General features: G+C 42.3%; 1 protein-coding gene across 6 annotated transcripts in view; it reads right to left on the bottom strand.

Annotated features, from left to right (window-relative positions):
- The window catches only part of ptpra (protein tyrosine phosphatase receptor type A), a 62,271-nt gene that overhangs the window by 22,645 nt on the left and 26,510 nt on the right, over positions 1-13,116 (bottom strand). For all 6 annotated transcript variants that reach the window (XM_036587769.1, XM_036587768.1, XM_036587766.1 and 3 more), the window contains exons 2-7: positions 12,874-12,920; positions 8,251-8,332; positions 5,822-6,271; positions 3,911-3,928; positions 1,458-1,542; positions 301-374 (exon numbers count right to left, since the gene is read on the bottom strand). In XM_036587769.1, the coding sequence (XP_036443662.1) occupies positions 301-374; positions 1,458-1,542; positions 3,911-3,928; positions 5,822-6,271; positions 8,251-8,326 (703 nt within the window). In that variant the 5' untranslated portion in view covers positions 8,327-8,332; positions 12,874-12,920. The remainder of the gene's footprint in view (positions 1-300; positions 375-1,457; positions 1,543-3,910; positions 3,929-5,821; positions 6,272-8,250; positions 8,333-12,873; positions 12,921-13,116) is intronic.

Below are 13,116 nucleotides of genomic sequence, written 5' to 3'. Positions count from 1 at the left end.
CCAAGATTCTCTACAACAAACCACTTCACATCAAACCACTCTGAATAACTGTACATCTCAACTGCTGAATTCTGCTGAATTCAACTCAGCTGCTGAATTCTTGAAACATTTGGTGGAATTCCCCTTTAGGACAGTCAATGGCAGCATATCAGACAGTAGGGAATACAGAAATCAATGTTCAACATGCTGCACAGAAATAAAAAGAATGCCTGAGTTTTCTCACACATTGTCTTACGTATACCCCCGCCCCCATCACCCACGCACCCCCTCCCATCACCCACACACCCCGCCCCCCGGCACCTGTGTCGTCTGTCCTGCCATTGGTCAGTCTGAAAGAGTTGGAGTGGCTTCCTGCCTGCTTGTACTTCTTAAACCTGTCGCAGAAGAACAAAATACAAAAAAAGAAAAGAAAAGGAAAAACACAATCAGAGCCATGGCAACAGGCCCGGAGTGCCAGCCCCCCGCTGCTACTGTGGGTTAGAGGATGAATGGAGGCCTGGGCTTCAAAAAAGTGTGTGCGTATGTTTGTATGTATGAGTGAGCAGAGCATGTCTGCATGAACACAATGTTCTCCTGCACGGACATCTCTGTATGCTGTCGGAGTGGTACAGACGGCCAGTGCTGACATCGTGTTCTTCACACTGTAATCCTCTGCATATTGTACCTGTGTTGTGTTCTGTGTTGTATTTGGCTGCAAAATGTTCTTTATAAAGTGATCGTTCAGTGAACCCCCCCCCCACTTCAAACGCAGTCAATCAGCCAAGACATGTTAAGGTGTCTGAAGCGTGCTTTGAGGCTAATGCAGCTGTTAGCAGAAAAGAATAGCTACAAGTATATTTAAAAAAGATAAAATAGCTCATCATCCATAAATGTGATTCATTTTCTTCCTGGTTTACTGTGTTTTTTTATTTTTTTTTTAATCAATAAAGTTGATGGAATATATTTCAATGGAGACATGCATTATTGATGCACAATGATATCGGAATCATATCAGTATTAGCAGACAATTGCTTAAAAAAAATGAATATTTAATAATGGCTACTGTGCAAAATGTCTGCATTTAAATAAATAAATAAATACATAAATAAATTAATTAATTAATATAATGAATAAATGCTTCCTCTGTAATGCAAACCCTGTAGCGGACAGTGAAAACGTCCTTTAGACTGAGAAACTCAGCCATAGTGTTTTTTATAAGGTTAATAAGGAATCTTGTTCCATTTCTTAACTATGAAGGGCTTCTAACATTGATATAACATTAATTATTATAAAACTGATTTAGGGGACTACTGTGATATATGTTGCCATCAGAACAGTGGAAAATACTGTAATATGAATCTGAGCTCGTATCGTCCACAGTGTTGATCACTTGGGCATGACTGATCAACATCCGTGATAAAAGTAAAACTGTGGTTTTGTATGAGTTTGTAGCCGCACACAGGTCACTGCGGTCTGACCTGAGCATGTAGAGGACGATGACGATGAAGACTATCACCAGCAGGAACGACAAGGCCACCATCACGGCGATGATCGCTGTGTCATCTGCGAAAACAATCAAGAACAACAAAATATGTCCAACGACGGCAGGAAAACAAAAACTCAAAATGATACAGATACAGCAGTGAGCACCCAGCGCTAGGCTTCACACGCACGGGAGCTGAAAACTACCACTCTGTGTTTCATGATAATAGCTTTGAAGCTTTGAAGCCAAACAACTAAACTACGAGCGCGCATCTGAACCGAATCGAGCCAGATCTTTCAGCACTTTCAGCCTACATCCAGCACTTGCTAGCTGCCAAACATCGTCAGCTATCTTATTAGGTTTTTGGAAAAAAACGACTGGCTCGGTTAAATCCTCTCGTGGGCCATGGAAGCCTTTGTGGCAGGCATGTGGCAAAAGGCTGGGAATCCCTGCTCTAGACTGACATGGAACAGAAGCGGTGGTTTGCAGCTCCAGTCCTGGGGACCCTGTGCAATATAGCACAATATAGCAGCAGAGCAATAAAGCCAGACTCACACTGTGCGATTTTAGCCTGTTTTTAAGCCCAATTTGGTCGGAGCCGACTGAATTTCGTGAGCCGAATTTCAGCTTCATCGGCCGTCGTTTGCCGTGCAATGAAAGAGGAGAAACGGTGCCCGATTAACTGCCCAAACGAGCTCCGTTTATGCAGTCGGATAATTGGACAACCGCACACAATCAAACCACCGCTCCTACATGGAAGCAAAAAGGTCCACACTTGCGGCACCAGCGTCCGTATATGCTGACTTTGCTCCGTTTCACGGAATTGAATTGCGAGGTACGAATAAAAACGGTGTTTCGTCTTCGTATAGCTGTCTGGACTGCCTGTTCTTCAGCTTCAGTGCACAGTGTGGCACAAGTTGTTGTAGCGGTATGTGGTGCACTATGTAGGGAGCAGGAAGCCTTTTGAGATTCAGCCAATGTCTTTGCTCGGGACTCAGAGGCGCAGCATGTTTTGAATGAAACATCTTTGTTGTAAATTGTCTGTAGACAGAGCATCTGTAGGGCTGCGTTTCACGTGCAGTGTGAGCACCCATGTTGCCTCATGTCAGTCAGAACGAGTGTTTTCGTACAGTGCGAGTATACAAACCGCAGGCTTTGTCCGAACACGATGGGCGATTCAAACGTACAGAGCGTGTTGTCACCAAAGAACAAGATTTCTAAAATTGCACAGTGTATGCCTGGCTCAACATACCGGATTCAGCTCACCAGTAGGGCTGCATCAAGAGACCATATTGGCATTTTACTACCACATACTGCAGTTACAGTTTCGTATATACAGATAATCAAAGCCTCACATAACACTTTTGTAAAGATAACATGTCAGTATTGAGATCCAGAGAAGGGGTTCTTGGCTAAGTGCAGGTCACAGAAGCTCGCAGAGGCCACAACGCGCACACTTCCAAAATTTCAACTACGCTTTATGCGAATCTGCTGAGCTATGCATCATGCAACTGTTGATTTGTTATCAGATAGTGTAGGGGCCTGGATGAGACCCAAACAATATTCCACCCGAACCAGAACTAGTGCAAAATCAAACAGAGAAGTTTGAAAAGAAAATGTGCAACGTTACAAACTTTTATACGACTCATCTTTAAAACGCTACAAAAACAGTGAAGTGAGTCAGTTCTTGTAGTGGAAAAGCTTTGAACATCGTTAATTTGCTGTATATTCTGGTTTGAACACAGTCCCATAGTGCACACTACAGATCCGCTCCCTGATCCAAGCCCATCGCAGTGCAATGTAAGAGGAGAAACGATGCCCAATTAACTGCCCAAACAAGCTCTGATTATGCAGTCGGACGATCGGATAACCACACACAATCAAATCACTGCTCCTACATGGATGCAAAAAAGTCCACCGTTGTTACGAGATAAGCTATTCGCTTCATCGGTCATGATGTTTTGGCTTGGCGGTGTATGGTGAAGGCTCACGTGGACTTTTGTAAAGATAACATGTCAGTGTTGAGATCCAGAGAAGGGGTTCTTGGCAAAGTGCAGGTCACAGAAGCTCGCAGAGGCCACAACGTGCACACTTCCAAAATTTCAACTATGCTTGATGCGAATCCGCGGAGCTGTGCCCAACGAGTCCTGACAAATCATCAGGTTTGGGTGTTGATTTTTCTGAACAACACTGCTCAGGCCAGCCTTCAGACGATTTTTCACTTAAAATATCTGGCTCAGGTTTGTTTTCTAATCTGCTGGTAATCAGCTAGCCAACAAACCACCCACAGAAACGCGTGGTTTCATGGCTTTTTTTTCTACCATTTTAGTTATCAAACTTGTCTAACGTTATCAAACAGCGATATCATTGCAGCCCGAGTATGAACTGAATTTACTCGATTACAAAAACAGCACTAACTACTATGAAACAGAAGATGAAGAGTCTTACCTTCCCCATCTCCACCACCTGTGCAAAAAAAAAGCACCGCATTGGTCAGTTTCACATCTCAACCACAACTAGCATTCAGAATCATCAACATCATCATCATCATCATCATCAAACATCAAGTTATCCTGAGATATGGGTCAGAAAGAGAGCCTGTTTAACTAAAACTAATGGAGTGTGGTTGATTTTTGATCATATAAAATTATCAGGGCTGGCTGGAACCACATTTTACAGGCTCTAAATACTCACTGGTGTTTCTGAATCAGTACTTGAATGCCAATAACACTTATATTTAACAATTAACTATCAGTTTAAGTAGGTTTGTACATTTTATATTGATAAATTCCAGTTTTCAATTTATAAAACGATTACACGTTCATACATTCCTGTTTGGAACTGACGTCCCAAAGATGCACAGAGACAGATGGGTTGTAATGTTGACAGATAAGGTGATTTTTTACGAAGATAGCAGCGATGATACAGAAGAAATTTCATGCAAATCCTGAAATAATTTCTATAGACAAACATAAATCTTGTTCAAGTTATTTCACATTATAGGAATCAGCTAAACCGATTAGCTGGCCTGCTATCTCTGTTTATCTCTGTCTCTCAGGTCTGCGACGGCTGAACAAGTGACTGAAGACGCTTGTCTTCTTCGTCTAATGTTGTTTTGCGGTCAAACTACAGCTCAGCCAAACAAATATGTATTTAGCCATTAATCTTAGTTTAAAGGTTGTTTGTCATTTTGATAGTTTTCACTTGCTTCTGTTTTTCAAAGAAAGACTTGACATTGTGAAAAGAGGCAGGATGGCTGTGTTTAAAACTGTGACGAACGAGCCTCTAAGTTTGAACTGTCAGGAATCCACGAGTGTGTTCAAGGATTCTGGTGGGGCTTTAGGCTGGCTTTACATGGAGAAACTCTCATGCAACTAGTTGCTTGTTGTGAGTTGCATGCAACATTTCCATGCAATTTGACAGTTACATGAATTCAAAGTTGCACACAACACTGTTAATCTACAACTTAGCAGCTCGTATAGTTGATACACCTTATCGCTCTCGCGATAAAGCCATCCCGCTATAAAGAGTTGTAATTTACATATTTTCAGCATTCGTCACTTTGTACGTTTTCTCAGTCGTTCTTTTTTTCTATACTGTTTACCTGTCTATGGTTCTTTACTACATAATTGAGGTTTTTATCAGTTCTGTGCATGTTAAGCATGTGAAAATTAACGATTAAGTCTCTGTTTCCTCTTTTGTACTAATATTCATCCTTTGGTTCCCAAAAGAATCTGAGCTCTGTGTAAAATTATGGGACATCAGGAAGGATGAAAATCTAGCTACACTTGACAGCAGCAGGCTAAAGAAGAATAAACACTAACACAAGCAGCCGTGTAAACAGCTGTTAGCGTCAGCTGGCTAGTTAACGCCGCTGGCTGAAAAAGCTTTGAGGAACTCAATTTTGTTTTCATGGCTCAGGAAACTGACAAATTTAAAACTACCAACATTGTGTGAAGTCAGGGGGGTGGGGGGTGGGGGGTGTCTCTAAGCCTTTTTCTGTTTTGCTTTAAGCTGGTGAAAGCTGGTTTCACAAAATTAAGCGGCCTAAAATTGTTGCAGCAGAGTTTCAAATGAGTTGCAGGACGCTTTACATTGTGCAACTTAGTTTCGTGAAAGTTTCCCCTGAGTAAAGCCTAAAGCATGAACGAAAGACGAAGGGACCCAAAAAATTACACCTGTCAATATTATCAGCATCAGAATATTTAGTTCCTTAAAATCTGCATCAAGAACTGAAATTTAACTTAAATTTTGAGTTTAATAATCAACATTTTAATTGGCTAAACTGTCTAAAAATGTCTCACTAAAAACAAATAAATAAATAAATAACACACATGCGTGTACAAGCTTGCACCATACCTGGTGTGGTGTTGATATCAGGGGCCTTAGTGGACACTTCAGGACCAGGACCAGGCTCAGGGCTGGGGGTGGTGTCAGGTTGAGGAACAGAATCAGAACCAGTGCTGGAGCCAGGCCCTGTGTCAGTGGGTGAGGCTGTGGGAGACACTGCAGGAGAGGCAGTAGTTTTAAGTACAGAAGGAACAGTAGGAGTTGTTGCATTTTCCTCCCCACCACCCCCACTGATAGGGGGGTCTACAGATGCAGTCGTGGGGTCTGCAGGTGCAGGTGGGGGATCCACGTTCTTGGGCACAGAAGTCGGAGCCGTGTTAGTGGGAGAGGCTGAGGGCTCGAGACCCTCCTGGGCCGCTCTGTCCGCATCTTTTGCGGTGACGACAACGGGCGATGTTGTGGATGTTTTGCTGGATGATGCAGGAGGGAGCGTTGTAGCATTGATGGTCGTCGTCAGACCTGTAAGCGAGAGAGAAACTTAAAAGGAGCATTTTCTACATTTTTCTTGGATTTTACTTTGTTTGTCCCCCCTGAAGTCCACTTGAAACATTCGTGTGGGTTTATGTCCCAAAAACAGACATAATTCAATATTGACGAAAGACAGTCTCACTGGTTCTGGCAAAAATGATCTACTTTTTTGGCACAACTGACATTTGAACGTGATCTCACAACTACAGGGCAAAACGGTTGTGCCACCGAGGAACAATGATGTGAACGAATCGTTCCTTTACAAAAGTGCAGCTCAATCGATCTGTTTTTTTTACATTAATGAGAATGAAGCAGGATTGGTCAAGGTCAAAAGGCCTACATCCTGGGGTTTCAGTCATGTGATTTTTCTGTTGTGGCTGCCATTTAGGGACTGAATTTCTGGCTTCGCTGCTCCACATGAACGTAACTAGAGGTGAAAGATGGCTAAAATTACTCTCCTTACTTTGGAAGAGAAAAATGTTCCTCGACAAAGTCGATAAAAGAGGCTGTGATCCTCATAGTTTCCCCTGAACTCCTGATCTCACTTAAACTGGCAGAAAGATACCAAATTTGTGTTTTCCTGATATGTTGATCTCATACTCAGCCCCTCCCCCTATTCTGAAGAGTCAAAAGCACAGAAGCCCACCGGCTCTTCACGTCAGGGTGGGTAAAGGATCCCATGGTGTTCATAAAGAGGAGATACACTCTGTGATCATAGGAGGGTAACGACATCAGCTAATTAACACAGATCTGAACAATGATAGCCTTTAGATAACTTTAGCTGATGTTAACAGCCGAGAGATGAACAGTCGCCCCATAACGGAGCTGCAAACAGCCGGTATAACTTTACTCTCTGTTTCTGATTTAAATGAGGTTTGAATGGAGAAACATTAACGTTAAATATCAGACTGAATGTCGTGGGTCTGAAAACGACGTCGTGTTTCGACAGACGTGATTCTGTAAGTTTGCTGATGCAGTTAGTTCAGAGTTCAGCTCCAGTCCTGAAACCCCTGCACTGCAGAACTGTGGTTTCCTGGTTAAAATACCTGATATTATCAGCTAATTAATCCCTTCTTGAGCTGAACGAGGTGTGAACAGCAGAGGAACACTGAACTATACAGTGCAGCGGCTCCAAGCCTGGAGTGAAAACACTGAATTAAAGCTGTGTGTGTCTCTCGTCTCTCGGCTTCTGTCGCGTCTCGCAGGTCAATCATTCACAAAGCACAGCAAGTTAAAGGCGTCGCGCAGCGCCGTCACTCCCTGATTCGGCCCCCGAAATGGTGGCGACTATACAGTGTGACGTCACGCAAAACGCGAGAATAAACAGATCTTTAGTTATAAAGCCATTTCGAACTCATGGTGTGGCTTCAAATACCGCATGTAGAAACCAAATCATTCACAAATTTCGTTTTGACAGAAATGAAAGAATACTGAAGCTAAAAGATTCACACACGTCATTTTGAAACTGACAGAGTTTGAAATTACAAGTCAAAGATGAAATATTGTACAAGCTGACAAAAATGTGCTTCATCCAATAAATCAGTCTGTTGTAAAATTTTATTAACGTGAAATCATTTAAATTTAAGATAAATATTATTATTACTTTTCTGTTTAATTAACATTTCAGCCAAGTCAAGTCAGTCGATAAGCAGTTTAACTAAATATCTAATATGCAGTTTAGACCTGGAGGGGGCAACCTTTAAAAATATGTAGCTGAACAACTAACCCGAGCACAGCTTTGAACTTTTGAATAGTTGCATGAATTAAACTTAAGTTTTAATTAAATGTTTTCAAGAAACTCAAGATGTCACCAAACCGACAGTAGATCCAGGCGTCCTTGAAGACTGATAAATCAAGCCTGTGACTTTAATACGACTGTGTGTAAACAGTTTACTGTGAGACTGGTTTATACATTTTGAGCCCAGTGTTGTACAAATGAACGAATTAGAAGTGTAACAAAGATGTCTTACCTGGTGTAGGTTGTTCGGCTAAGCTGAGGGCCACGAAGGCCACAGCAAAAAACAGGAGCAGGGGACACAAACCCATACTGCCCTGAGAGAGAGAGAGAGAGAGAGAGAGAGAGAGAGAGAGAGAGAGAGAGAGAGAGAGAGAGAGAGGGAGAGGGAGGGAGAGAGAGAGAGAGAGAGAGAGAGAGAAAGAGGGGGAGAGAGAGAGAGAGAGAAAGAGGGAGAGAGAGAGAGAGAGAGAGAGAGAGAGAGAAAGAGGGGGAGAGAGAGAGAGAGAGAGAAAGAGGGAGAGAGAGAGAGAGAGAGAGAGAGAGAGAGAGAGAGAGAGAGAGAGAGGGAAAGAGGAAGAGAGAGAGAAAGAGAGGGAAAGGGAGGGGGAGAGAGAGAGAGAGAGAGAGAGAGAGAGAGAGAGAGAGAGAGAGAGTGTGAGAGAGAGAGGGAAAGAGTGAGGGAGAGAGGGAAAGAGTGAGTGAGAGAGTGAGAGAGTGTGAGAGAGAGAGAGAGAGAGAGAGAGAGAGAGAGAGAGGGGGAAAGAGGAAGAGAGAGGAGAGAGAGGGAAAGAGGAAGAGAGAGGAGAGAGAGGGAAAGAGGGGGAGAGGGAAAGAGGGAGAGAGGGAGAGAGGGAGAGGGAAAGAGGGGAAAGAGGGGGAGAGGGAGAGAGGGGGAGAGAGAGAGAGAGAGAGAGAGAGAGAGAGAGAGAGAGAGAGAGAGAGAGAGAGAGAATATATTAGGTACCTTTGTTGGGCTGTTTTCGGTGTGTTATTACCTGAATAAGGAAAATGATCTAACTAAGACAGGAGGTTGCTCCAGTTGGGGGAATAAGGGAGCTAGGTAACGAGCCGCTCTAATTGGTGGAATAATGGGAGCAGGGCATGGGACTGAACGGGGAGAACTATGTGAATGGGACAGAACATTCTAAAAGAGTGTAAATGGGGAGAACCTTCTAGAACAGAGCGAAAGGGGAAGAATACCATAGAGCAGCATGAAAGAGGGAGAACATTATTAAACAGAGCGAATGGGGAGAACATTACAGAACAGCAAAAATGGGAGAGAACATTCTAGAACAGTGTTAAAAAAGGTAGAACAGTGTAAATAGGGAGAACATTTTAGAAACATTCTAAAACGGCATGAATGACAGAACATTCTACAACCCCATTTCCAAAGAAGTTGGGACACTGTGCAGAATTTAAATAAAAAATAGGATGCAATGATATGCAAATCATGTAAACCATATTTTTGACAGAAAACACTACATAGAATACAAATCATGTTGAAACTGAAAAATTTTATTGTGTTTTGAAAAATAAATGCCATTTTGAATCTGATGCCAACAACACGTTCCAAAAAAAAAGTTGGGACGGGGGCCTGTTTACCACTGTGCTTCATCACCTCTTCTTTTAACAGCACTCTGTAAGAGTTTGAGAACTGAGGAGACACTGCTGTAGTTTAGAAAGTGAAATGTTTCCATGTTCTTGTTTGATACAGGATTTCAGCTGCTCATTCGTTCTGGGTCTTCATTTAATAATGCGCTAAATGTTATCAGTGGTGACAGGTCTGGACTGCAGGCAGGTCAGTTTAGCACCCGGACTCTTTTAAATCAGAGCCATGCTGCTGTAATACATGCAGAATGTGGTTTTACATTGTCTTGCTGAAATAATCAAGGCCTTCCCTGAAAAAGACGTCGTCTGGATGGCAGCATATGTTGCCAAAACATGTATATAGGCTTCTATAGGATATAGGATTCGTCGGACTACAGGACCCTTTTTTTACTTCCCCTCAGTCCATTTTAAATGAGCTCGGGCCCAGAGAAGGTGGCAGTGTTTCTGGAACCTGTTTATATATGGTTTCTTCTATGGTTTTAGAGTTTTAACTTGTGGATGCAGTGATGAACTGTGTTCACAGACAGTGGTTTTCAGAAGTGTTTCTGAGCCCATATAGTGATTTACACTACAGAATCATGTCTGTTTTTAATGCAGTGCTGAGGGCCCAAAAATCACGGCCAGCAAATACTGGTTTTTGGCCTTGTCCCTTACATACAGAGATTTCTCCAGATTCTCTGAATGTTTTAAATGTTATTATGTACTGTAGATGTTGAAAAGCAAAAGTTCTTTGCTGCTTTATGTTGAGAAATGTTATTCTTGAATTGTTGCACTATTTGATGGTGCAGTCTTTCACAGAGTGCTGAACCCTCCTCATCTTTACTTCTGAAAGACTCCGCCTCTCTGAGATGCTCTTTTATACCCAATCGTGTCACTGGCCTGTTGCCAATCAACCACTAGGTTTTTTTTTGTTTTGTTTTTTTCAAACATTACACAACTTTACCAGCCTTTTGTTGCCCCCGCCCCAGCTTTTTTGGAATGTGTTGTTGGCATCAAATTCAAAATGGGAGTATATTTTTCAAAAAACAATAAAATTGCTCAGTTTCTACATTTGATATGATGTATTTGTACTATTTTCAATTAAATTAAGGTTTATGGTTTAGAATGAATGAGCGGAATATTCTAGAACAGTGTAAATGTAAGAGAACATTCTAAAACTGTAAATTTGGGAGTGCATTCTAGAACAGTGTGAATGGAGGGGAAACACTGTAGAACTGTGTTAAGGGAGGTAGAACAGTGTAACTAAGGGGAAAATTTTAAAAAACAGTGTGAATTGGGTGGAGAACATTCTAGAACTGTGCAAATAGATAAAGAATTCTACAACAGCATGAATGGGGGATACTCTAGAACAGTAGGGGTGTGGGAAAAAATTGATTCTTAGATGCATCGCGATGCGGACGTGAACGATTCTGAATCGATTCACAAATGTCAAAAATCGATTTTCTAAATATTTAATTTATACCGTAATGTTGACGGAACGCAAAAGGCGGAACTTGGAAGTGGGTAAGTGCAGCGCCCGGACAGTCTGTGGCAGCACGTAACAAAAACACTACTGGATGAGTGAGAAATCCGACCGGCGCCCTCTGCATTAAAGGCAGGTTAGATCAGGAGTCACAACACAAATGTTAAGAAGAGCCATTTTGACCTTTCAACAAAAATCAAACCACCTTGGGAGCCGCAACATTTAATGTCCAGTATGTCTCAGTGTGTGTTAATGTCCTAGTATAGACTAAACAATATAAACGAAAACGCAGATTTACTTCGCTCTGCTTTAAGCTTCGCCTACAGCCACTTTCCTCCCATCTCCGCCAGAAAACTTTTCCTCAAAACTAGAGCAGTTTCTTGCAAAATGTGTCTCAACATTCGGCTGTCTTACGAGGCTAAAGTCGCTTCTCATTCTCCAGCTTCTTGTTCGAATTTACCCGTTCCACCTTAAATTCTGACTGACCGCTTATAAATGCGAATAACGCATCGTTGCTATGTGAGCTGCAGTCTGCACGCCGGTTCTCAGTCGTGGCGAAACAGGGCTTTCGTGCTATGTTGCACACGACCCATCTCAAACATACTTTACTGACACAGCGACCCCCCCGTCTCTACAATGAGACCAAAACCGAAGTTATAAAATCACTAAAGAAACCGGGTAGAATAGCTGTAACATGTGCTGCGTGGAGATCCACGGCCACTGGATCTTATTTCACCGCAACTGCGCATTTTATCGCAGATGAATAGCAGCAGCGTCTCGTGCTCCAAAGGCAGTGAATCACTGCCACATCACTTCCAATTGATTTATTAATGAAAGATATTGGAAGTAAATTCGTTATGGATCATTACAAATACTTTGCTTTAAAGCTACCAAGTAAAATAGAAATGATGTATAGAAAAAAAAGATGCATCAAGATGCATCGATAACCATTTTATAATCGCATCGCAGCCCTCTGAATCAGAATCGAACCGAATCATGAGGTGCCTAGACATTCCCAGCCCTATAGAACAGTGTAAATGCAGGAGAACGTTCTAAAACTTTGAATTTGGGAGTGCATTCTAGAGCAGTGTGAATTGCAGAAATACATTCTAAAACAGTGCCAATGGTGGGGAACCCTATAAAAACAGCCTTCTAGAGAATAATGTGAATAATTACAAACAACGTTGGTGTTTGTTGGTCTTTAGACCTCAAGACCACAGCAGCACAGCTCAATGTGAAAACATGATGTCTACAAGCCACAGTAGCCCACCATAAGCCCCCCCAATTAAGGTTCCAGGCAAGAAACACTGTGATTACCATAATTGCTATGCATGCTAGCCAGTAGCCCTCGACCACTGTGCAATCTGCTAATCAAGAAGCAAGCTCCGCCTCTAAACCCCTATCTAACGAGACCTTAGTTAGCTGGATAAGGTGTGCTAGATGGTGCCGGAAATAAACCTGGGCAGACCGCCAGGAGCATGGTTCCGCAACTCCAAATTTAGCGTGTTCACATGCAAAGAGGATGGAAATTATCTTAAAAATACATGCCCTCGAAATCACATGGGATCTAGATATGCAATATGAAAAATCATTTAGAACAGGTTCGGTGAAATGTTCCCGTGAAGGAACCAAAATGCTAACTTAGTTAAAAATAGATACAAGTACTAATGTAATGACAATGCTAACTGCTCCTCACTAGCGGTCACTCTCTGTCAGCCAGATTAGCATCTGCTTTATGCAAAGTTTCATACTGTGTGTTGTGTGAATGGAAATCTGCACACTTACCTGGAAAAAAGCTGTGTGAATCACTCACTCATTCGCACAGTGATCACCTACAGAGAGAGAGAGGGAGAGGAGAGAGAGAGAGAGAGAGAGAGAGAGAGAGAGAACGAATATTACAAAATTGCCTCAGCAAGCAATTCTTTAATTTGTTCTGCCCCTCAAGGCATGTTTTGCTAAAACAGACATATTTGCTAACTGCTGGCGTGCGGCAACTCGTTCCCGTTTACTTCCAGTGGAGATTTATGA

Source organism: Colossoma macropomum, unplaced genomic scaffold (genome assembly GCF_904425465.1).
Source record: "Colossoma macropomum unplaced genomic scaffold, Colossoma_macropomum, whole genome shotgun sequence".
Classification (NCBI taxonomy): domain Eukaryota; kingdom Metazoa; phylum Chordata; class Actinopteri; order Characiformes; family Serrasalmidae; genus Colossoma; species Colossoma macropomum.
This window is presented reverse-complemented; position numbering and strand designations above follow the sequence as displayed.